Source organism: Dermacentor variabilis, chromosome 1 (genome assembly GCF_050947875.1).
Source record: "Dermacentor variabilis isolate Ectoservices chromosome 1, ASM5094787v1, whole genome shotgun sequence".
NCBI classification, from domain to species: domain Eukaryota; kingdom Metazoa; phylum Arthropoda; class Arachnida; order Ixodida; family Ixodidae; genus Dermacentor; species Dermacentor variabilis.
This window is the reverse complement of record NC_134568.1, coordinates 88045035-88070912: the sequence shown is the minus strand read 5'-3', so window position 1 is coordinate 88070912 and position 25878 is coordinate 88045035. Positions and strand designations below refer to the sequence as shown.

Here is a 25878-nt window from a genome sequence, read left to right as displayed (position 1 = left end):
TCGCTCCGTCTAGCCTACGCAAACGAAATTCCTTCCCTGCGTTCTCCCATACCGGACCTCGAGGATGGTGTGACGCATATGTGGATGGTGTGACGCCTTCATTTTTCTCCTTTTTTTTTTCTTTTTGCTCCTTGATTTTTTTTTTTTTTTTTTTTTTTTTTTGGCGCTACGCATTTTTGTCGATGGTGTCGTATGCGAGCTGTTGTCTCGTTCGCATAGCACAAGATTTTGTGCGCCGTGCACGAGGACACATGACTAGAGGTATAATTCAGTGCTACACGAATACTGAGGCAGAACAAGCGGATCGTAGAGTGTGATCACGTGCTGGAACACGGTAGAAACTGGCATAGTTTCGGTCCCTTCGCACGTGACCGCACGACCGTGGGAACAAGCAGACAAAGTGGAAGTACATCTCTCTTGCTTCTGTGCAAAGTAAAACAAAAAGCATGCAGACATTCCGTTTCTGTGTTTTATTATTTCTCTAAACCTCAGTTCATCCATTTAAGCAACAGGTCACACAAATAACAGATGTTGCCTTGAATAATTCTCGAAGTCGTGTGTCACCACGAGCTACGTCACTCTGTGGACCCGATTACGTAGGCGCAGGAGCCCGACTATGTCACCATCCCTCTTTGGGTGGATTCGCCATGAGTGAAGAGGGAAACAGCATTCGGATTGAAATTTCAGGCTTTTCCGCGGCGCGTAGCAATGTAATTCTTTGCAAACACGATCGTTGTTGCGCATTGTGTGCTCTGCGCTTGTCAGCTCAAAATGGCCAGACCTGGTGAGGGGCCCTTTAATGTTCTCTTTACATAGAGGCTTTTTCTGATTATAGTTCTGTACCCCAAGATGCCTCGTTTTGTGTTAGTTACTAACTTAAGCACCATTTTAAAAGTTAATTGAATATAGGATCCTTGTATTCTCTCTGAATACAGAATCAGAAATGGGTCAGGAAAATATTTAGAGAAAATTACTAAAACACCTCGTTTTGAAAAAAACTTGCGAAATTCAACCTGGTGTTTAATGTACTTATATCCTGACTAGTCAGGTCAGCGTATGTTCTGTTTTATTGTGATAGCAATTATACAGACATTCGAAGTGTGTTCACACTGTAAGCATCGCCACTGTGCTATCACAGTATCTGCAGCGTATGCGTGGTCTGCATGTGGAGAGTTAGGTCTCCAAGGACGCAAATGATGTAAAGTGCATTTTGCTGCAGAAACGATAAAGCCAAGTGGATGTACCGTCATGCTCCACTCAATCGGCCCTGCAGCAGAGCCAGGACATTGTTATGCATTCCATTGCTGGCGTGACAGTTTTGTGCACACATACTAGTGTTCCTGCTGAGCATCTGTGCGCATACCATATTGTATTTCATACAGTGTTCTGAGTAGAATGCACACTGAACATTTAGCTTAAATGATCTAATTGTTTCATTCAGTGCTGACAAACCTTGGTGGTTTTCAATTGGTCTTAACTCCTGCAATGCCTGCAACACTGTTAGTGATGCTCCACATCACGGCAGAATTGTGGGAAGCATGGTGGCTGCCAATGTGGTGTTTCTGCTGTGCAGCATTGGTTGCCTAGCACACTGCCTTCTGCCAACATGTCCCTGCATATTGTTAGAACATTGTTCAAGAAGCTCGAGCGGAACACTAAATCTTGTTGTTGCTTTCAGTGGGCGAAACTGCTGTATTCCTCTTCTCTTTTTCTTTTCTTTTTCTTCTTTTTATGTTGTAAAAGTTGCATCAGTTTTATTTTCTTGGTATTCTGTTGTAGTAAATCTCAGCTCTGAACATATGCAAGTCTCTGAAAATTGGATGTACTTGACTCGCATTGAGAATGGAGCTATAAACTTTTGCTAACTGATCTTAGCAACTTGCTACCATCAGCAACTGGCAGAGGCTAGCTAATTGTCATTTGAGATAGACAAAGGTTCTACCTACAACTTTGGCTTTTTCCAAGAAAAAGACTTGTGAACAAGTTACACACTAAAATAATATGTCACACATTATAAGAACTTCCAGCTAAGGCCAAATTTTATTATCCAGTGTTTGATAAAGGTGTAAGGATCAATTTTGCTGACAAAAGAAAAAGAAAGCCTACAATTCGAGCCTTTGAAATAGCCCTAACTTGTCCAGGCTGTCATTTGAAGTGTATTCAACATGTAGAATTTTGTCTGCATATAATGCAAATGAAAATGTAATAAAATGAGACATTGGGCAAAAAGATGCCATCCTTTTCATACAGAAACTAATATAAAAGTAGTAGAATTATCAATAGGCATTCATATTTTGCCACAAAAACAGTAAAAAAACACCTGCAAAATTCTTGAGATTCACACATATTATGTGGTATACAGATTGGGGACTATCAAACCCAGAATAATTGCAATTTGACTGTTTTCACTTTTGTTCACCATAGCTCAATAGCTCAAGTGCTTAAAAGCTGCGTTGGACGGAAATGCCTTTCAGATAATGCCTTTAGCAATGCCTTGGGCTATAAACATGTCTCACTGTAGAAAACATTACTACCGTACTAACTTGGACATGAGGTGCAGTGTTTGCCCAGTGAGTTTTTGTGAGCCTTCTCCTCGTGTTTACATATAAAAATGAGATTATTGAAGCATCTTCACATAATTTGTTGAATTTCTCTATTAGTCTAGTTCCTCATTTCATATCCACATGGCTGTGGTTTAGTAGTCATGTTGCGACATGATGGCAAAACCCTGTACCAGTAACAGCATTCACTTTTTGTTTCCAGTGTTAGTTGTACTGGAGATCTAGCAACCTCTAGTTCAACTTCAAAAGTCCTGTTTGGTAGATCTAGAATAATATTCTTTGGGACAGCCTCCTTTATAGCCTTTATGGTCTACCCCTGCTTGTGTGATCACACTCATGTGACAGCTCCTGTCAATTTAAAAACAAGAATAGTTCCATTTTTGAGCGTGTGTCTAAGAGGTTATTTTTAATACCTTCAGGATCCAGACAGGGCATTGCAGAAAATTTGGATTGCAGTGTACTGGGAACAATATGAAAATACATAATGCTTAAGTACTCAATATGCCAATCAGTGACCATACAGAATGGCGACTATTAATCATACAGAAAGGTTAGCCGTTAGGATTGGGCTGTTTCTTGACTCTTGAAAGCTCCCTTTCATGGTTGCCCCATGTTACAGTTGCCACAACGGTCTTGAATGTTTTTCTGTTGGAAGCCATGCTTTTTTGGTAATAACCTAACTCAGCTGCTTCTGTTTACAGTGTTATGCCAGTTGGTGCGGTAAAAGATACAATGTTCCTTAATGGTTTAATGAGTTTTGCTTAATGTGAAATGTGAATGGTTTATGCGCAGGTTCACACATCAGGCCGAAGTTTTACCACCTCATGATTCTGGAATCTGGTACACAGGATGTCCCAAAACTGGATGGTTTTGTAAGTTGAGCATTCTGTAAAGTCAACTCTTTTTGTTGCTCTGTATTACCAGATTTCTTATGTCTGTACCTATCTTGGAATACTCGTTCACACTATGGGTGAGCTAATGCCCTGCTCAGAACTAGGTCCGATAGGGTGTGATCATTGACTAAAAAACTGTTTTCGTTGGGCAGAGGAAGGAGGCTTACTTTTGCAGAAGTCCTCATGAGGCCAATGATTGAAGGCACTGCATTGCTTTAAATACATATCAAGCAGTAGATGTTTATATTGCAGCAATCTAAATTGGCAAATTATCATCTTGGCAATTATCACTTGGCAGTTCATCAGTCTTGCATTTAAGTAGTTTTAGCTGTGTGGCAAAAATGTGGGTATAAGGGCATAAATGGAGATATCATGTTGAGCATATGTTTCATATGCAGCTGATCAAAGCTTTCTAGTTGAGTAATCCTAAAGGTAAAAGTTAGCAAGGTGATGCATGAATAGTTAATGAAATTACTGACCGTGGTTCCTAAGCAGCCAGTTGAAGACGTATGTAACAAGGGTGGCATTCCCAAACCATTTCTGATCACTGGTTTGGTGAGTGACCAGAGAGGATATGGAGCAATTACACATTGGCATGAGAAGCATTGAAGGACTTGGGTATTGGTGTTCTCTGGTGTGGGTCCTTGCGTGCATGCTGTAATTGCTGTAATTTGTTGTAATTTGTAGGCTTCATGATCTGGCATTTGTGCATTGCATCAACTTTACATTTTACATTTGCCCCTGCGAGAAGCCTTGCCACTTTGCATGTTAGCTCAGCTGAATGAGCTGTTCTCAGTTTGTAGTTTAGTATGATGAGTGCTTTTTCTGCTTGGTTCATATTGTTTGTGTTGCTGCAGCAGCTTATTGGCTTGATATATTTAAGTCCATTGGAATTTTGCAATTTAGGTTGGAAAGTCTCTCTCAAGTAGGACAAACTGTGCTAACAAGTTGTGACTTCAGCTGCGTCTTGCAAAGAAAAGTAAAGGAAGCTGAATACGTTTACTATTCTTAAGTTACCACTTTTTGTAACCCAGTACACGATCTTGTGAGCTTTGCGCACAAGCTGTGCAACTGAGGTGGCAGACTTCTTTTTACCTGATGTCATCCTCCATCACGACGCACCCCGTCAGCTCCTCACTGATTGCGGCCACACCTGCTTGTCCCGAGTAGTTGAAGACCTAGTTCGCTCCTGCTCTGCCGAGCACAAGCTTTCCACCATCTACCACCCACAGACAGACTGACGGAGCGGCTCAATCGTGCATTGACAGAAATGCTGTCTATGTATGTTTCCGACGACCATAGTGATCGGGACAGCATGTTGCTTTTCGTGACCTTCGCCTATAATTTGTCCCGCTACGAGACCACTGGCTTTTCACTCTTTTACCTTCTATTCAGCCGCCACCCTTCTCTGCCCTTTGACACACTGCTTCCTTGCTCAAGGAACGCTCCCATTGAATATGCTCAAGATGTCTTTGCCTGGGCTAGCATAGCACTCCAAATTGCCGGCTCCCGGCTCACTGAATCTCAGACCGGGTCGAAGGTCCAGTACGACAGCAGACATCGGGACGTTTGATTTCCTCCTAGATTTGTTGCCCTCCTATGGATACCATGTCGCTCCGTCAGCCTGTCTGAAAAGCTGCTGCTGTGATAACGGGACCCTACACAATATTGCGTCAGCTTGGCAATGTGAACTACGAGATCGTTCTGCTGGACTCGCATGTCCCCGCAGACGTTGTGCATGTGTCCCTGCTGAAGCCTTACTTTGCCACGAATTCACCTTCCTTATAGTTACGCCGAGACGGTGCCTTTACAGGCAGGGTTTATGTTATGACTCAACCAAAAATGGCGCCAGTCAGAAAACGATTTGATGTGTAGAGGTGGAATCAGTCTTGACAGCCATCTTTTTTATGCATCATTGTCTCTCGTAAATATCATGTCATGTGGTTTCTACAGAAAATTTACCCGTGTTCAATATCTTCCGGACTGCACCACTTGAGCTTTTGTGGTATTATATAGGCAAGAGTATATAGCTACAATTTCTTTTTCTTTTTGAGGAATTCAGCTTGTAAGCATAACACAGCATGCTAACCCCAACTGATTTTCATTGCTACTTTGGACAGGTGGTGCTGGATGTCTGTCGTTAACACGAAGTGCATGAAGCCTATAATGAAGTCACCATGCTTTACATTCTAATGCCACAGCTGAGAACCAGCTGAATTTTCATATTATTCCAGATTTTTGCTTAAAAACTCTAGATGCAGTAGTTCACAAAAAACATCTAGCCAAAAGTCGGTCTTACTTTTTTCTCTTGTGCACTTTACATATGCAGGCCTGCAGTTTTCTTCTAGCATCACCAGATGCACTCAATTACTCTGACCTCTATGGAGCGGTGCTTTCACTTTTGTGGATCGGAGCTCAATGTGATGCAGTGGAACGGCCTTCTGATAGCCCTAAACTTTCATATCTGGTAAGGGTAATTTTCATATCTGAAAATGGAATTTGTTTTTTGCTTTTTATTTTTTCTTTCATGAGCAAAAAAAATAACCTTAGGTCTTCTATTCGTTTGGTGGGTTCAGTGCTTTCAATGCACTTATTCTGGCATATTTGAGGTTCATTAGACTGACTGAAATGAAGTCTATTCTTGTGAATGCTTTAAGCTGAGCAGTTTAGAGAAGCTTCAGTTCTCCATAGATTCAATACACATTTGTTAATTGAACTTATGGCAATCTGAGCAAATGTCCCAGCTCCCTTCATGTTTCTCCTGAAGGCACACTAAAAGCAAAAGGTTAGTTCTCCTGTATTGATTGATTATTGTCCCAAGGATCTTGGCATATGTTCTGCACCAAGAGTTACCTTAGCTGCTGGTCGCGGTTTTGATTTCCATGCGCTGCATCTGCATTCTGATGGGGATGGTATACAAGAGCACTTGCGTGCCATGCTTTGGGTCAAAATTAATCCAGTGTCTTCTATGTGGCATCTTTTATAGTCCATTGTGCAGTTTCAGGATATTAAACTCTCCAGTTTCACTCAACTTCGGTGGAGAGAAAATCACTAATTAGTAATATAACGCCCTTTGATGAGCTGGTTGGTACATGACTTTGAAAGCAAAGAGCACTAAGTGGATTAAACCAGCATGTATCCAGACTAAAGCAGTCTTGTGTGCTTCTGTTTAGTCCCATTCTTAGTGCTGCTTACTTTCACACTATTTGAAAATGATACATCTCCAGGAGACGGCAGATTGAGTGAGAAAATTAATAGCAGCGCGTCATCCGCCTGTCAGTGCAGCATAAGAATCATGCATTGTGCCAATTATCTCAGCCATAATACTCTGTCGGGCATTACCACCCTTACTTGAGTCAAGGCCACATATGGAGGGCGTGACACTCACATAAAAAGTGTTGGCAGAATAGCGAATAGTTTTGTAAAAAAAAAAAAACTTATAAAATTGGCCAAACTGTATATTGTTTGTTACTTGTTGAATTGCAATGTAAAGAAAATGCAATGCATGTATGCTTGCAATTGCAATCAAGTAAAGAAAGCCTTGGGTGTTATGCAAAGGGGGAAGGCAGCTGGGGAGGATCAGGTAACAGCAGATTTGTTGAAGGATGGTGGGCAGATTGTTCTAGAAAAACTGGCCACCCTGTATACTGCCACATGGTGGTGACGTTCAAGAACACAGTAGCAATACTGTGAAAGACAAAACTAACTTTTATTGAGCGAACCTGTGCCCACAAAAACAGGCTACACTTATAACACAACGATAGCGGCGAACACGGTCGGCGATCGTCGAAAATCTCATCAGCGGGTCAAGCGCGTCGGCTTTTATACAGCAGTCATCGAATGTTCCAGACTAATCGTTCGGACCCGCGTGCCTTCCACGAAGTTCTACACCATTCGCGTCACGCGATGAAATCAGATAACACAAGGTTCGGCGACAACAGACAGCCGGGTAGAAGCATCGATAACTTTCCAGAAACTTCGGATACATGCAGGCGCGTCCCGCGCTGTGCGGTTACATTTGTTAGGCGGCGAAACATGGTCGCCCGATAAAGATAAGTACACGTGTCAATACGCAATGCGTCATGACCTCGACCATACCGGAATTTTGGAAGAACGCTAACATAATCCTAATCCATAAGAAAGGGGACGCCAAAGACTTGAAAAATTATAGACCGATCAGCTTACTGTCAGTTGGCTACAAACTATTTACTAAGGTAATCGAAAATAGAATCAGGAACACCTTAGACTTCTGTCAACCAAAGGACCAGGCAGGATTCCATAAAGGCTACTCAACAATAGACCATATTCACACTATCAATCAGGGCATAGAGAAATGTGCAGAATATAACCAACCCTTATACATAGCTTTTATTGCTTACGAGAAAGCGTTTGACTCAGTCGAAACCTCAGCAGCCATGGAGGCATTACAGAATCAGGGTGTAGATGAGCCGTATGTAAAAACACTGAACGATATCCATAACGGCTCCACAGCCATCGTAGTCCTTCCTCCATAAAGAAAGCAACAAAATCCCAATAAAGAAAGGCGTCAGGCAGGGAGGTACAATCTCTGCAATGCTATTCACAGCATGTTTACAGGAGGTATTCAGAGACCTGGATTGGGAAGAATTGGAGATAGGAGTTAATGGAGAATGCCTTAGTAACTTGCGATTCGCTGATGATATTGCCTTGCTTAATAACTCAGGAGACCAATTGCAATGCATGCTTACTGACCTGTAGAGGCAAAGCAGAAGGGTGTGTCTAAAAATTAATCTGCAGAAAACTAAAGTAATGTTTAACAGTCTCGGAAGAGAACAACAGTTTACGATAGGTAGCGACGCACTGGAAGTGGTAAGGGAATACATCTACTTAGGGCAGGTAGTGACCGCGGATCTGGATCATGAGACTGAAATAATCAGAAGAATAAGAAGGGAAAAAGTTGCACTTCGGATATTCTAGCTTAACCTAGTGCTTACCTTTAGTAAGGGTGTGCGAATATTCAAGAAAATATTTCTATTCGATCTTGTGCTTCAATCGAATAGTTAATATTCGAAACACCGAATATTTTTTTAATAGTTTAAGAATAATCAGTACTGATGAGCAAGCGGGGGGGCTCAAGATAGGAAAGCTTAAAACATTGAGGGGTTCATTTTTCTTGCCTCCCTCCTTGTGCTACTCGAATGTAACACATAACCTAAGTTCTTATACCACTGTGGGCACAATATCATTCTCGGGGGTGATTTTACTGCTTAATGCTTGTGGGGTACCTGTGCTCATGTGCCTCCGATCTGTTGTTATTGTCATATGGTTAGTGGCTTGGTTCATCTATTGCATTCTATCGCAGAACTTTCTGGTGAGCATTATCTCAACAGTGCTCTTGTACTCACTTAGCTCATGAAGCTGCCTGCCTATTTGCTGAACATTTTAATTTTAATGCCAGACTTTTCTGGTGACAAAGTGCTACCTTAGATACTATAGTCACTGCTACTCTGTATAGGAACTTATTTCAGTGCACAGTGACAAAATAACACCTCGAATACACTATAGTTGCTGCATTGTAGGAGCTTATTTCAGTGCATAACTTTATGATTTTCTTGTCTTGTTGGTTGAAATTATAAATGTTTCTAGTAAAATGTTGCGAAACTGTATCACTGTATTGAAAGAAGTTGTTTTACCATTCAAGAAGTATTTGATTCGGTTTTAAAAAGTACTATTTGCACACCCCTACCTTTTAGTGTCCCTTAAAAGGGTGTCTAACACACTTCTGGTTGTGTCTAAAGAAAATTTTCAATTTTTGTTATTTGTAACATAAATGCTATTCATAAAATGTGAATAGCATTTTTAACCTACTCTAGGCTCTTTAATGACTCAAGTGAAAAAATAAAAATCCTTGAAAACTTGGGTGCTGGGCGGAATCATACCTGCGTCACACAGGTTCCTTAAGCACAACAGCCTGATAATATCGAGTTGTGCCATGAATGCGGGCAGGTAGTGACGGATTAATTCTCAGCATAAGCAAGCACTGGCACGCCACGCATCTTGAAAGCCATACTCAAGGAGGGGGTCGTAGTGCATGTTGCTGGATAGCACAGCTTGTCCAGAAGGAAGCACAAGAGAGGAGCATGGCTGCAGTGCACAGCTCAAACATTATTCATTTTGGTGGTGGAAATATAGTGTCACTACATTGCTTGAATGCTAATCACATTAATGTCAACAGTCATTGTGGCACCTGCCGTGGTTGCTTAGTGGCTATGGGGTTGTGCTGCTAAACACGAGGTTGCAGGATCAAATCCCGGCCACGGCGGCAGCATTTCGATGGGGGCAAAGTGTGAAAACACCCATGTACTTAGATTTAGGTGCATGTTAAAGAACCCCAGGTGGTCAAAATTTTTGAAGTCCCTCACTATGACGTGCCTCATAATCGGATCATGGCTTTGGCACATAAAACCCCATAATTTAATTTTAGTCATTGTGGCACAGGTTCTGCCTGAATTTTTGGTTGCTTAAATTTTTAAAAAGTGGAATTCTGGGGTTTTACGTGCCAAAACCACAATAGTGCTACAGACCAGTATTCCCAATGTCCAAGGATGAAGAGGCTAGTGGTTCGAAAACGACGACGATTAGCAGCTAGTGCGGGTGGTTACTTTTTGGCCAAGTGCAGCATATCGATCTTTAAATATACTACTTGTATATAACGTTGCGTCTGCGTCTTCCCACGTAATGTATTTCTCCTCGCTTTTTTTGCTGTGTAGCGCACTTCCGCTGACGGCATTGCGCATAAGCTGTTGCGATTGTCTCGTTTTGCGCAGCGTACGATTTTGCGCACTGCGCACTAGGGCACCTGACTAGTGGTATAATTCAGTGCTACAGGAAGGCTGAGGCAGACACAAGCGGATCACAGAGCACGATCCTGTGCTGGAACACAGTAGAAAATGACATAGTTTCAGTGTCTGCGCGCACGACTGCACGATGTGAGTACGAGCAGACGAAACGGAAGTACAATTTTCTTGCTGCGGTACAAAGTAAAACAAAAGCATGCAGACATTTGATTTGTGTGTTTTATTATTTCTCTAAGCTTTAAGTCGTCTGTTCAAGCAACATGTTACACAAATAACAGATGTTGCCTTGAATAAGTCTGGAAGTTATGTGTCACCACAAGCGACGTCACAGTGCAAACACGTGTACGTAGGCGCACCAGCATGTGTACTACATCATCCTCTGGTTTAGAGCATGGCAGCCACGAGAAGGGAAAACAGCATTCCATTTGAAATTTCAGACCTTTGCAAGCCACGTAGCGATGTAATACTTTGCAGACGCGATCGTTATCGCGCAATGTATGCTCGGTACTTGCCAGCTCAGAATGGCCAGACCTGATGAGGGGCCCTTTAAAAGCGAGTTGGGTTTCAATAATGAATGCATCTCATTTTGAAGAAAGTTGGCAGGATAAAATCTGTAAAGGAAACAGCTGCAGGTACCTGACAGCATTCTTGCAACATCAGAAAGATCCATGAAATATTGCTTATATTTATGGCAGTACATACATATATATATATAACAGAATTGTCGTACTTCCTTTTTAATCCTCTAAGTATACTTGTCGAAAGTACAACAAAAAATTCGGAAAAGCTTTTTTTTTTTTTTTTTATTGTTGGACATCTGAATAGAACATTTCTTGCAAATTGCAAGTGTATGTACACACATATGCGTGGGTATGCGTGAGAGAGAGGGGAGCACTGAAAGGGTTAAAAACCCGAAAAGTCATTTTGTGGGCTCACTTTGTGGGTTTTTTCCCCATTCTGTCTGCTCTACTTTTTTGTTCATGCTAGTTCACAATATGCATGATTGCTAATGGCACATTTGTCTTGTTGGACATAGGGTACAGCTGCAGTGCAGTACTGCTTCGGTGCAGTGTGGCGCTTGTTGCTGAGCCTGCCACCTTCCATTCAACTGTCAGAGGCTTTGGCAACAGGCAATGCAATGCTTGACCTTCCCCAGATCTTGCATGCCATTGTCTGGGTTTCGAGGTTTGGGCATAAGAACTTCAATGTCTGGATCAAGGTATGAATATTACCGTTTTTCTTTTCCATAATGTCAATGTCTGTTTCTGATTGTGTTTTTAGCTACTTGCTTTTTCTGCTGTCTCTAATAACTGTTGTCAGCTTATAATTCAAACTTGGTGGGGACTGCCAAAAAGTGTAAATAATAGGGAATCTGAAATAACAGATGTTTGTATTTGATAATATTTGTGTCTGCACAGTTATACTCATTATAGTACTGATGTTGTTTTTGGGGCAGCAAGAAACAGTGAAGTATTGTAAGCTCTGCTTAAAATTAAGGCTCCTTGCTGCCACGCTCCACATTGGAAATAATATATACAGTAGTAACACAAAGCAAATGCTGAGTGAACTGCACACATCATTATCTGTAGTTCCCTGAAGATACTGCTTATTCTTCCTCTCTAAAATGCACCGTCATGCTGCCCTTTCTTTTTCTTCCAGGATTCTTTAGTGAAGCAAGGCATGACACAACAGCGGGCAGAGTCCACTGTGCATCAAGTCACAACGAATGCCAGCCAGCTTCTGTTTGATGTACGAGTGTTCAAGCAGCTGGCCAGCAAGCAGGCAAGCATTACTAGACGTTTTTGTTTTCCTCTCACTCTCTCTTAGACAGGCTCTTTTTCTGCATTTTTGTTAAACCTCTGTTGACATGTGAACAGTAGCTAGGCCCAAATCTGCTCAATAATTTGGGTGTCCTGACAAATTTGGTAGGACTAACTGGGTGTTGTTTAAACATACACCTTAAGGAGCACAAGAATACTCTGAAAAACCAAATTAAAAACTTAGCAATGCATTGTTGTGACTGTAGATGTGCCACAGAATTAGAGTGGACATCAGTTTTATGCCGCTGCCCAAATCAGCGCATGCAAGAAATAAGTCGAGCTTATCCCTACGAAGAGCAAGATCATACTGTGTGATCCAATCCACTGCAGTGCTCCAAGGGAAAGAAATACAGTAGAACATAATTCATACGTTCCTGTTTAGTACGATTTTCCAGCGCCAATGTTAGCAATCGAGAATAGGGGTGGGAAAATACTTGAATATCACCCAATCGAATTGAATAGTTGCGGCACTTGCTTTGCCGTCACCCTCCCGAGTTCAGAATCATTTAACAGGTGGGAAATTATGCCAAACCAGTACAAAGGCGCCTCTTTCCCGTAAATCCGTACAGCGCCAACACAATGGTTACGCGCGGAGTGGTGATAGTCACGGGATGCCGTTGTCCGTGCTTTCGACTATCACGCAGATCAGTATTATGATAACCCACCTGCTGCAAAGATCAGAAAGCCCTTCTGTATTTTGGAGGAAAACTGGAAAGCAAAACTTGCTATAAAAAGAAAATAAAGAAAGAAAAAATAATAATAATCTGAGAACCTCATTGGTATTCAGTGCAACATATCGTCACTAATTCTTTAACTTCAGCGGGAAAAAAGCACTTGATTCTATTCGATTTGAGTACCTTAGTTAACTCTATCTTAATTAACTGTGCCTTAATTCACTTTGCCATAACACCAAAGATAGTGGGTTCGACTCTCGACCTTCACGTTGTCAATTGAAATCAAACTTGGAAGACGCTGGTTCACCCATATCTCCATGTTAGGTTGTGGGTTTTAGTGCCTCATTTAACTTCGCCTTAACACCAAAGGTCGTGGGTTTGACTCTCGACCTTCACGATGTCAATTGAAATCCAGCTTGGAGATACGGCCAGTTCAACCATATCTCCTCCAAGTGGGTTTGACTTGCACCAAAGGTTGTAGGTTCGAGTGCCTTAACTCTATCTAAATTAACTGTGCCTTAATTTGCCTTAATCAACACCACAGGTTGTGCTGAAGCTTCTTCTTTGCCTCAGCTTCATGCTATTTTATAAATTGATGGTCTAATTAGCCCTAATTAACACCACAGGTTGTGGGTTTGACTCCTACAAAAGTTCCGAGGGTTCAACTCCCTCCAAGGGTCATGGGTCTTCATTAACGTCATCCTAATTAACACCACCGGTCGTGGGTTCATCTCCCTAATAATTTTGGTTCTATGACGCCAGACATTGGATGTTTCGACCCATGAGCCATCTAAAGCTTTCACCTTAATATACTAGTGGTTGTCAACCAGAACCTGGAAAGAAGCTGCATCGACATTGCCAGTGAGCTTGGACTGCCTGCATCAAGTGTCGAGCATAAGCAGCTTGCTCAGCCCACTCGTCGTGTTGGTCACAGGCTCTCCTGAGGGTGCAAGACCAACCATGCGACAGTGATCCAAGAAGGCTGGTGGCTTGGTACACACCATCTGTCTGCATGATAAAATGTTAGAGGTCACGTGGTGAAATAGATGTGGTCACATGCATACAGGGCCTCCGTGCCATATGTAGAAGGACACGCTGTGGGTGAGAGGATGAAGGGCAAGCATGAAAGGAGCTCGAGCCAAGAATGCTGGCAGCTTCGTGTGCACTCCTGTGCACGCAGTTTTGGAGGTCATCTGACCTACGTAGTTTTGTAAATGAAGCACAGTTGAAATGGTAAAGTGAGCAGCAGTACAGAACATTCGCTTTGGGACAAGCATGTATGTTCCCCATTCTTGGTGCTCATCCCAGCAGCATTGTGATGGCAAGTGCCCACAGTCCTCAAGTGAACTGTGTTCATGTGTGTCATTGGGTGGATGGCACCACACTTGTTTGGTTAGTAAGCGGATGATTGCTACAATTTATACTGCCCATAAGATGATGAGCGAGCCTTACTTCGTGTCGTAGTGTAATACACTCAAACCTCATTGTAATGAAGTCACTTTAGTCATGAAAATACCTTCATTATATCCAATATTCATTATAAGAATTATGGGGAATGGGGCGCACCCTGTCACCTTTGTGCCGGTGTTTGCCTATTCTGCCTTGCCTGTACCCCTTCCTTTTACACCCATGACAGGTCGGAGCAACAGCTGAGCTCTCGATCCCCTATTGCTCTGGCCTGGAAAGGATAGTGAGGATGGTGCTTCACCTGTCGCGGTAGGCAGTGCGAACGTTGGGAGATATATCTGGTACCGAATCAGGTGTATACACGTTTTTCCATTCATCCACTGGCACCTTTGTTTAGGCATCGCTCGGACTTGAGCTCATCTGTGGTGTCTTACGCCTATGGCAAGCGCATACCTGCTGTTGCTTCTTTTTCAAATGCAAAACTGAAGAATGGTGTCTAGTTCTTGCATGTGGTCATACTACACCGAGCCACACTTATCAGAAGCCCAAGCGTACAGTGATCACCTTAGCTCTCGCGAGCAGGCCTGTTGGTCATCGCAAGAGTATGCATGCAGCGTAGGCTGTAGGGGCACTTGTCACTTAGCGGCGTATTGCAGGAAGCAATCTTCTCACAGCGACATGCTAGCTGGTGCTGTTATATTTCTGCCTTTGGTGTGGGACCCTCATTGCTCCCCTTGCTGCCCTAGGACTGGGCATTTTTGCAGGGTTGGGGGTTACTGGAGGCAAATAGACCTGTTTCTTTTAACTTATGGCAATACTGTGTTTCTTGCGGCACAGTACTTGCACCCTTTGCAGGCTACATGGGTGTGCAGTGGCAATAACATTTATGCAAAAAATCACAATCACGTTTATGCAAATGAAACTCAAGGGGGGGTGCCTCCGAAGGGCCTGAATGAGGTCTTCTGCAGATTTTGATGGCCTGTCAGCGCCATGGGTTCTACTTTACTGCCACAACTCATTGTGAAATTAGCATATACAGTGGAACCCCAATTATACGACTTTCTCGGAGCCGCGAAAAAGCATTGTAAAATGCGGGCGTCGTAAAATCCTAACATAAATTATTCCTATAAAAATACTGCTTATTTCACGCGACAGATTTACGAGAAACTTCAATGCAAACTACTAACATACTCTGCAGGGCTTGGAAACCCAAATTACCTACCAAAAAAGTAAATGCAATAAGGATTAATGCTGCAGCACAGGTACCAATCATGCTTTATTCAAACGAACCTTTACGGCACTCCACTGCCCACTGCCACAAGTCCCGCCAGCCAGCTTTAAAAAAAGTTGGTAAGTTTCTTTTGGACCTTGCTTGATCCATGAACCAACAGCTTTCGCTCGAGTTGGGCAACATCCAAAAGGAGGTCCTCTGCGGCGGCGCCTGAACAGATGAAGTTCCAGATGCCGTCTATGTGCCGTAGCACCTCGGCGAACGTGGTAGGCACAGGCACGGAATTTGTGGAATCATTGTTGTCCTCGTCTGATGTCGCAGCGGTGTCGGCGCTAGGCAAAGCCTCCTCGATGGCATCATCCAGCGACACCTCGCCGATAACCGACTAACCGATGAGGATTTAGATAACCACAGTTTGGATTTCGTTATACTAGTAGTAGAATACCCTCATTGGAATAAAGCATGGCTACATTTACTTCGGTATATCTGATAATTCACTATATCCAGGTTGTCTACCAACCGGGAAAACCGGGAATTCTCGGGGATTTTAAGTAGTCTGGAAAAACTCAGGGAAAACTCAGGGAATTTGTGCCTTTATCGGAAAATTAGCTGTAATTTTGTTTAAAGGGTCGAAAGTCGCGGTAATGCTGGCTCGAGTAACAGACAAGAATCGTAACGAATCATCTTTGATGCCCTGTCGTCAGCTGGAGGACTCGCCAGTGTACAATCAACGACTGACTTTCTAAATTCCCGATAATTTGGACGGCTTCGCGCCACCACCACGTACCCCATAGAGTCAATGTATCAGAACGTCTGAAATTTCGGACGCAAAAACTCTTCGCTGTCCGATTTTCCGGACGATTTGCTGTGACCGCAGATCCGAAACGACATTAATCAAAGCCACCACCGCTGCCATTTGATTACCTCACCGCCTCGAACCGGCGCTCTCGCACACAGATCCGCTGGCAGCCGTAGCCACTACTGCGGCAACGTTAGGCCTAACTGCTTCGACATTCGCTATAAAGCTTCTTGACGTTAGGTGCCATGTTTTTTATTGAAAGAACTCGCTGCTGTCAGCAATAGCACGGACTCTTTGTGGTCCTCGCGATTGGCTTAGAAGCTTGGAAAGCACAGTGCGTTGCATAACGCCAGTTTCCGAATGTCAGCTTCGCCTCTGTACTGAAATGTTACTTGGTGAAGCATACGCAAAAGTATTGCAGTGAAGCATAACAAGCGTGGGAAGAGGCTATTACCACGAGACACAGTATGTATTCCTTAATTACACACGCGTGCACCCGGTATTGCCTGTCACAGTATGAGCACCGATATGCCTAATATGTGTGCCAACAGGTCTTCAGAGCGTTTTTGAATGTACCTGTGGCGGTTTGAGCCCCTAAGGGCAGTAAATGACATGCATTTATTTTTTCCAACTGGCCGATTTTTCGGACGTTTTCGCGGCCCCTAGGGAGTTTGAAAAATCAGGCATGGACTGTGCAACTGACCAAGAAAATGCTTCAAAGGGCCCGTGGGGCGAATGAGTGGCGGAAGGAAGATAAGAACAGAAAGGACCTATGCATTGAGGAATGAACGGGAAAGGAAGCGTGCTGCCGCCGTTTTGAAGGAGCTTGAGCTCAAAAACAGTGTTGGCTGATGCCGAGATGCAGGTGTCCCTCATCCAAACCAAAATAAACTCTTTAAAGCAGTGAAACACAACACTGAGGCATCGTACGAGGGCTGAGAGTATACCTCAACTGTCCTGACATATATGACAGGACAATCGAGGTTGACTTACGAGCTTTGAGAGAAAATCTCAATTGTGACAAAGGTTGGGCCTCATACCACTGAGATTGCTATCAGTTGATAGAAATAGTTCGTATTCGAAAATATTTGCTTCTGTATGCTTCTTTTTGTTCGTATTTGAGAATGTCCGACTCCGTTGGCAATTTTTTTTGAAGACATTTTATTTGCTGTGCATTTTACTACTCAACATTTTACTACTACAACACTACTCCTTAGTATTCAAATTAGATTAGGTCGTTTTCTTTAATTTTTTTTCATATGCTTACTGGAGTGACAGCATCGGGCGATATGGTTTCAGCCTGTCTTGACATAAAACATAGTTCTTTATCACTCAGGGAATTTTGCAAAGGCACTCTGGCAAAACCTGGAAAACTCAGGGAATTTGGAAATATCAACATGGTAGACACCCTGTATATCTCTATATTGAGGTTCGACAGTACACTTTGCTCTCGTTATTAACTCTTTGAGGGTCAATAACGTAAATACACAGTGCCGCGAGCAGGTCCGAAAATCGTCAATGCCGTATATTTACGGCGCCGTCTGTACATTTACGAAGCGCATCAATTTCCTAACTTTCTCTTTTGTGTCACATGTGCTGCCTCTATGTGGGAATACAGGGAATTTTTTTCGCGCGCCTCCAACTCTCGGTTTTCGTTGCATGGTTTGTTCCAGAGCTAGTTTGCTCCCGCGCATCTATATACTACCGTTGGCGCATTGATACGCGGGCAGGCATTTCGGGTTTTGTTCCACTGGCGGTTTCGGCTTCTTGCGCTTGCAGAACTGATGGCTATCTCATTACTAATCGCTCAAAGGGCGATCGCCTCTTACTCGCTCGTTTAGTGCTCACGGGGGGTGTGCATAGGAAGGATGCCGTCGTGCATGCGTTTCTGTTGCTTCTTCTACTTCTTCTTTCTTTTTTTTTTGGACGCTTGCGAAAACTAATTGCCTCTGGTTGGCAATAAAATGAAGATTAGCAGAAGTTTGTCACACATTGTACTTTTTTGACAGGCACACAATCGCACAGTTTTCTTGAGTGCGCGCACCTATGCAGTTCAATTACGCTATGGATGTACATATAGTGTAAGAGCAGGAACATTTGAGTCTTGCGAAATATTCTTGTGTGCACATTTTCAAGGCCTTGAACTATGTGTATAAAAATGCATCAAATTTTTAATACTTATACGTTTATTTCCTTTTTTATTGTTGTTATTCATGAATGAAAAGTACATATATACCGAAGCAAAATATTTTTTTCTCACTTTACGGTCACCCTAGAAAAATTTCGATAATTTTTTTTTTTTTCGAAATAAGTCCCTAAGAAGAATTGAATCTGCAATAAAAAAAATGTACCCTCAAAGGGTTAATGCTTTACCTTACAGGTGGAACTGCGACATCTTTTAGTGAGTTTAGATCATACGATTTTCCAAATAGGACATCTTGCTTATTCTTTTTTCTCAGCACATAAGAATGAGGTTGTACTGTATCATTTTTAGATTACGCCTATTGAGGAACGTTTTGTTCCTCACTGTTTTCATTAGGTTGAGTTCTTGTGTTCTTTTTGTTGCTTTACCCGAGTTTTTAAAATGGCATGCTCACCTTTGACTTACGAACACATAGGCAGTAGAAGGATGCGTAATCACATTCCAAGAATAAATAATCAGTTAAAAAACAGTGCTGCTGCTTGTTACTAGCCTTCATCCTTGTCTTTACCCGTCCTTAAGTTGAATCCAACATCTGCACTTTGTGGCATCGTGACAATGTGCTATTCTCATCTGGCTATCTAATGGATGAATGTGAAACAACCATGTTGCCTCGTGCATTATGACATTATAAGTATACAAAGGAATCTCGTTAAACAGAATCTCAAGGACCCAGGTACATAAGTTCCGTTTATAAGGTGTTCCGTTTATCGAGAAATTGAGCTCAAAGTGACCCAACATGCTCTCTTTAAAGGGTGTTATGATCGGCCAGTGGGGGGGTAGTGACCTTCTAGCCTCTCCTAGCCCAGTGTGACGAATCGCTTCGTGAAGCTAACAATGCATCCCCCAGGAACAGACTACTGGCTCTCGCAAGGCGAGACATGTTTGATGAACCGAGTATTGTTAGCTGGTTCACTGTCGCCTTCACATACCAATAGGAGCAAGAAAACTCCGGGAAAAGGGTGTTCTATGGCATTCCCTCGTGGACTCCAGTAACTGCCACGGTCGTTTGACAAACCTTCCAGCTAACTGCGGGGTCATCCCAGGAACCAGGACGTGCCAGCTTGAGTGAAGCATGACAACCCCTGTCTGCGAAGCTCCCCCTTCTTTCTGTGTCTTCAGTGAAACAAAGGTGTGGGAGTGAGTGTGTGAACCCTTGCCCTCAACATGGGTCCTTCAACAACTTTGGACGTTCCGATTGAACGAAGGTGGGGCGGCAGTTTTCCCTGGCCTAGGGATATAAGGAGGACAGAGGGGATTTAAGCAGACTTTTTCGGCTCCTCAGTGTGCTTCAATTCAGTCATGCTAGACTGATTAAATGTAACGTTCTCCACTCTTCATGTAGATGTTGTAAATAAACCCAGTACTCCTCGTTCTCGATGAGAACATGTTCCTTCAACAATGTCCTTAGCGTGGATGACTCGGACGACGGCAGTGGCCAGCTACCCCTTTTTACATGCCCGACCCCAACTCTTACAAGGGGCAGATACTTTATCGTCAACAGCAGATAGTAGACATAGCATATCTGATTATGAAGCTTCCTCTTAAATTTTTACTTGCATTCAGCTGCTGACTAGAGCTAGCAGCACGAAATATAATTACAGAAAGACAAGAAGAGTCATATAGGGAAATAAAAAGTCAAATTTTCACCCGATAGGGATAGCAAAGTATTAGACTACATGAAATGTTGTTCATAATAAAGGGAAAGTAGAGTGAAACAACAAGGGCGTAGATGAATGGACACCAAGAGCACTTGCTTGCAACTAAAGGTTATTCAAAGAGACAAGTACAGTCGAATCTCGACAATGCGAACTCGAAGGGGCACAAAAATTTGTTAGAATTAAATGGAGTTCAAATTAAAGGAAGCTCATTGAATAGAGGACTTAAGTGCAGTGCTGCGTTGGGCGGCGCATGTCTAACACATGAGTGACGAGTTCCAAAAATGTGCCTTCATGGCAGCACGGTATGTGCTGCCATGGAGCCACACTTTTAGGCAAACTTTTCACTGCTGTGAAGCTGCAACTCAAGGCAGAATTTGCATATAACCTGCACCCCGACTTAACCATTAGATTTTTTGCATTTTTGGTGTGGGAGTATATGGGCCAATATACAACACTTGCAATGGGAGACATAAGCAGCAGCCAGTGTATGACTGCAGTGCTCGGTTGGAAGCGCTGCTGCTTAATTTGGCGCACTGTTGAGAGCACGACTGGCGGCGTAGTATGTCCAGATTAACTGTTGCAAACGCTTACGCGTTCAAATTACTAGGCGTTTTTGCAAATTGAATACACTTAATTTTGAGTTGTGGCGACTGTGCGGGTGGTTCTGCTTGCTTTTAAATATTTTTTTGTTTGAACAAACAGTTTGTTGTGAGTAAGCGCTTGTGATGCCCATTCTTCTCTGTCCTTGTGGTTTCATGCTATAGCTTCACTTTATCCAACTCAGTCACAACGCTGGCGTGTGTGTGTCAACTTCGCAGGAAGACGGCGCATGTGAAGGGATCAGTCATCTTGGCTCGCTTAAATTTGCACCCACTGCAGATTGCAGCCAAGATGTCGCATGAGCTGCGCATGTACATGAGCCATGTGGACAGGCACGTGTAGCCACGGTGGGATAGAGGAAGAGATCGTGCTTACCTGTTCTTTCTTACTCCCCCTCCCCTTGGCCCTAGTGCGCATTTTATCACTTGACTTCCAACATTGGGCATCTGGGAAGATGGTGTGCATCAAGTCACCATTCATCTCTGCTCACCATCACACATTTGCCCTTGCACCCACAGCAAACAGCGCGCTGGGCATGATCTTGTCGCAGTTGGGCTTTATACAAAACTGCACGATGATGACGGTGGTGAAAATCCATCTGGAGTGCCCATATAATTATTATTGCTGTAAAAATAGCTGTTTTAGTGAAGCAACCACTCATGAAGTCATGTTCGTCTCTGGCCATGAGCGCTTTGTGCAGGTGTTTATGTTGCCATCAGAAACACTAAGCAAACTTGCAGCTCACCAACATTTCCAACATAAAGAAACCACAGCAAGCCATGACCGCGGTAGAGCCACTCAACCATGGCCCCCACAAAAACCAACACAAGCCACGTTGGCAATAGCTTAGAGAACTGCCGAGAAAACATGAAAAAAAAAAGGCACAAACTGTCACGTCTGTTGCAATGCCTCTAAAGATTGGCTATGCAGTTTCATTTTCAGTAATACTGTACTACGCTACGCAGAACGCTGCTACTTTCTCGAAGGCCACGCGCATCGCAAAGATGAAATGGCTTTTCTGCCATTTTGAGGTCACAGACATATACATTTTTATTTAACTCAAAATTAGCACTTGTGTATTATTGAGAATGTTCTTGCAATCACAAAATTGGCCGATAGCGTTGGTTGGCCAAATGCTTTTGATCAGCTTTCGATGACGATATTGCAGATGCAAGATCAAGCGTCTGTTCACTGCTTTTGACACGAGATGGTAAAGTCCCTGTTGCAATGCAGTGCAATAACATTTGGCTCAAGTGTTGGGCTGCTGAGCACGAGGTCGCGGGATCAAATCCCGGCCACGGCAACCGCATTTCAATGGGGGCGAAATGCGGCTGTCCCCATGTTCTTAGATTTAGGTGCATGATAAAGAACCCCAGGTGGTAGAAATTTCTAAAGTCCTCCACTACGGCGTGCCTCATAATCAGAAAGTGGTTTTGGCACGTAAAACCCCATAATTTTTAATATTTAGCTCACATATTCAGAGGAGCCTCATTAACAGATTAGCAACAATTTTTTACTATGTTAAAAAGTGTTTCAAGGCCCATTTAAACGATTCCTCTTTATCGTGATTCTGCTGTATATTATTTCACGGAAGCAACAACACTCAGCAAAAGCTGTCAATTGAGTTGTCCAATTTTTTGTCACAAATTTTTTGTGACTCTTTCTGTCTTCCTAAACCTAAGGCCTGAAAAAAATGTGAAAATACAAGTGAATAATCTGTGTTAGGTACAACTACCACCTTTCATGTAAATGCTGTTCCTTTTTTCTGCTTGTCTTATTCTGCATGGCCGTCTAGGTAACCAGTGCTCACTATGCTCATAATCGTTTCAGCTGGGTCAAGGACCAGCCGACCTGTCAGGTCCTGTCAGTCGCTCTGAGTTGCCACATCTCATGGACTTGTTTGTACTGGAGGCTCTTATTGCAAAGCTGCAGGTCTCCTTGGATTTCAGCCTCTTGAAGCCTACGGTGGGTGCAGCTTGTGTACTGCAGAACTGTGAAGGCGTCACGGAAAAGTAGTGCACTGTTTTACGAATTAAAATTAAAATAGAGAAGCAGTGTGCTCCATCCTCTATTACGACAGTGTGTTTGGCCATTTATGTACTGGGAGCATTTGTTACGTGAAGGGACACGTGCAAATTGATGGTCACTGTCGGACAATGTTCTTGTGTTTAGCTAGTCACAAAGGCTTCAGGTACATGCATGCGATGTTCGTGAACTGCAATAAATCAAAACTGTGGAATAAAATTACTTTGTTATATTGCAGGAAAAAGTATATTTGTTGAATAGAATTACAACTGGGCAATGAAAAAGTTTGTCACTGATATTGCTATAATGGGGTTTGTTAGTAGGAGGTTCAACTCCATACGAGATACTGTACTGTAAACATGTGACTCCACCTTTCATACGTAAAATAGAATGTATGCGAACTTTCTGGGTCACGCAACAATGTTAGATGAGCAAAAGAACACACAGTACTTAAAAACCAGCCAGTATTACTAAGGTTGATATTTGCGCCGTTTGGTGTACCATTAGAACATATAACATTGTGCCTAAAGGACATGGGCAAAAGCAAGGGACGAAGATAAACAGCGCGAAGATACGAACATTTGCACTGTGTGTGTATCTTCATTCCTTGCTTTTGTTCATGTCTTTTATGCATAGCATTTTATGTTTCAATATTACTACACAAGAGGAACAAACTATTGATTCATAGGCATTGAGACTGGATACAAAAATGTGTCTCAGGACTTGTTTTATTATAAGTATTTTCCCAGTATGCAAGAAGGACTGGGAAAACTGAGGGGCCTAATTATTGTTAGTAACAACAATGTGAAGCTAACAATGAAGCTAAGAGAAGCTCCTACTGGCACAAGGCAGCTTTTTTTTTTGCACTTTCATTTTGCTTTTCCTTTTTATTCCTGCACTTCAATTTAAATACTGTTAATTTCCACTGGGCTTTGCTTGGCTTCGTCTTTCCTTAGTATGTTTATTTTTTGCCTGTCGTTACTACTATTCACATGCTGCTGTTTGCTATTTATATTGGTATCAGCTGCTCAGTGTTGACAGAGAATAAAGAATGGAATCAAAAAGAAAATTTTTACAATACAGCACCTCTGTCACTGTTTTTTGGGGTTGGAATACAAGATTAGACTCAAGTGGCACTTGCAGCCAGTGCCTATTTGTCATGTGGAGGGTGAATGAGCCTCAACGGAGTTGCAGCTGCTGAAGTCACTGAGTGTATTGGATGCATTTTCCACTGCCTGCTAGCTTACATTTTGTTTTCTTTTACATCCAAGCTTCTACATATCAACATGACTTTAGAGGCAAAGTTCACAAGGGGCATCTTTAGGAGCTTAGAATTTACCTTCATCTCACTGAAACTGATTGTAGTCATGTTGTTTAGAAGTGGGTGGCTTGTGTGTGTGTGTGTGTGTGTGTGTGTGTGTGTGTGTGTGTGTGTGTGTGTGTGTGTGTGTGTGTGTGTGTGTGTGTGTGTTTTTCAAGAACAGCTTGGAAAATATGTTAACCTTTCGTTTTTGTATTTTCGTTTAGAATGAAAACCACAGCCGGGAGGTCAAGGAGTTTTCATGGGAGATCTTTCCAATTCTTCTTCGTCTCGTCAAGCTCTACAACACATGCGTCAGGTGTGGGGATATACTTTGCCTTGTTAGAGCTTGTACACCCTATACAGACTGGCATATTTAGCGACATTTTTAGCAAGTGGACTTCACCAAAGCGAGTGTCACTTAATCAGCACGCTGCTAGACAGAAAAGGAAAGTGTCATTTAGAATTAATCGCAGCGTCGATCAGTAAATCAGCTGGTACAGTGTCGATCAGTAAATCAGCTGGTACATTACATATTGATTATATTAGGCAATATTTGCAAAATAACATTGTCATGATCAATCTTCACAAGTGAAAAGGAGATAGCATTGCAAAGAACACCCAAGAGATGCGCTGTGTAGGTAGAAGTTCTGAGAGGGATGAAGTGTTAGCACCTAAGAATTAAGATGGCTTTTATTGCCAGAGGAAGAATGGTGGTTTATATAACTGGTGGACGCCTCTAACATCTGAAATCACAAAAGTCATTTTAGAATTAGTGCTGACCCAGCATTGAGTATTTGTTAGCACAGTCGAACCCGGATATGTCGAACCCGGATATTTCAAATTGTTGGTTATATCGAACACACAGATTATCCCCTTGAAAATCCTGTGTAAATGTATAGGAAAGTTGCGTCGTAAAGTCGCCGACCGTTTATTCGAACCTGACGGGGACTGCGGAAATGTCCGAATAAACAGGTGTCCGAAAAAGCATATTAAGAAAAAAAAATGAAATCCTTTATTTCCACGCACTTATTCGGGCTCGGCAGTAGGCTTGAAGAAATCGTGAGTGCGCCGTTGCACGTTGTTCCGTTTACGCGCAATCAGATAAGCCTGAATCTCGGAGAGGGTCGTACGGTTACTATAGGCGGCTGAAAGTACAGTCACTGCTTGTGCACGCTCCGCATGCGACGGCAGCGTAGCACATGGTGCGTCATCTTCCGACTCGGAGTCATCGTCCGGCGGTGCAGCAGAAACCTGACGAATGATCTCGCCGTCGTCGAGTTCTGTGCATGTCAGTACAGCAGTGTCAGCACCTGTGAAACTGTCAAATGAGACGGTGTCCCGAATCGCAATGTAACCACTGCGCAGGTCTCGGCAGAACATTTTCCGCGTCAGTAGGGAGCACATCGGAAGGCGACAAATCCAAGGCCTCCCGGCACCCGCTTGCCGGCATTTCCCAGCGCAGTCTGCGCGGGCACTGTCGGCGCCATTAGACACTTGACGCGATGTTTCCGTACGCCGCGTTGGTTCACCGAAACCTCGACACAGCACACAAAGCAAACACCACCGTGCCGACACCAGTCGCACAAACGAAAAACGTGGCCTGCTCGCAGCGTCGTGCGCGAAAAAAACAAATCAGCTGCTGGATTGTCTTGACATGGCTTACTAAGCTGAAACCGGAACTGCTGTACGGGCACTCTATCGAACCAGGCAGAAACTATGATGATGAGCGGGGATTTCCAGTAGCGCCACTTCGTGGGGCAGCAAGGAGGCTCCGTTCAAAACAAAAATGGCGTTCAGCAAGTCTAACTATGCGCCGGTCAGGGTCGGTGCATGATGCCCTCGATCGAGTTGGCTCAAGGAGTGTCCGA

The 25878-nt window shown here is 43.1% G+C and overlaps 1 protein-coding gene across 4 annotated transcripts in view; it reads left to right on the top strand.

Annotated features, from left to right (window-relative positions):
• poe (E3 ubiquitin-protein ligase-like protein poe) overlaps positions 1-25878 on the top strand; it is a 549114-nt gene that overhangs the window by 212333 nt on the left and 310903 nt on the right. For all 4 annotated transcript variants that reach the window (XM_075691124.1, XM_075691117.1, XM_075691109.1 and 1 more), the window contains 6 exons: positions 3354-3433; positions 5784-5921; positions 11327-11509; positions 11950-12072; positions 22513-22647; positions 24235-24326. In XM_075691124.1, coding sequence (XP_075547239.1) covers positions 3354-3433; positions 5784-5921; positions 11327-11509; positions 11950-12072; positions 22513-22647; positions 24235-24326 — 751 coding nt within the window. The remainder of the gene's footprint in view (positions 1-3353; positions 3434-5783; positions 5922-11326; positions 11510-11949; positions 12073-22512; positions 22648-24234; positions 24327-25878) is intronic.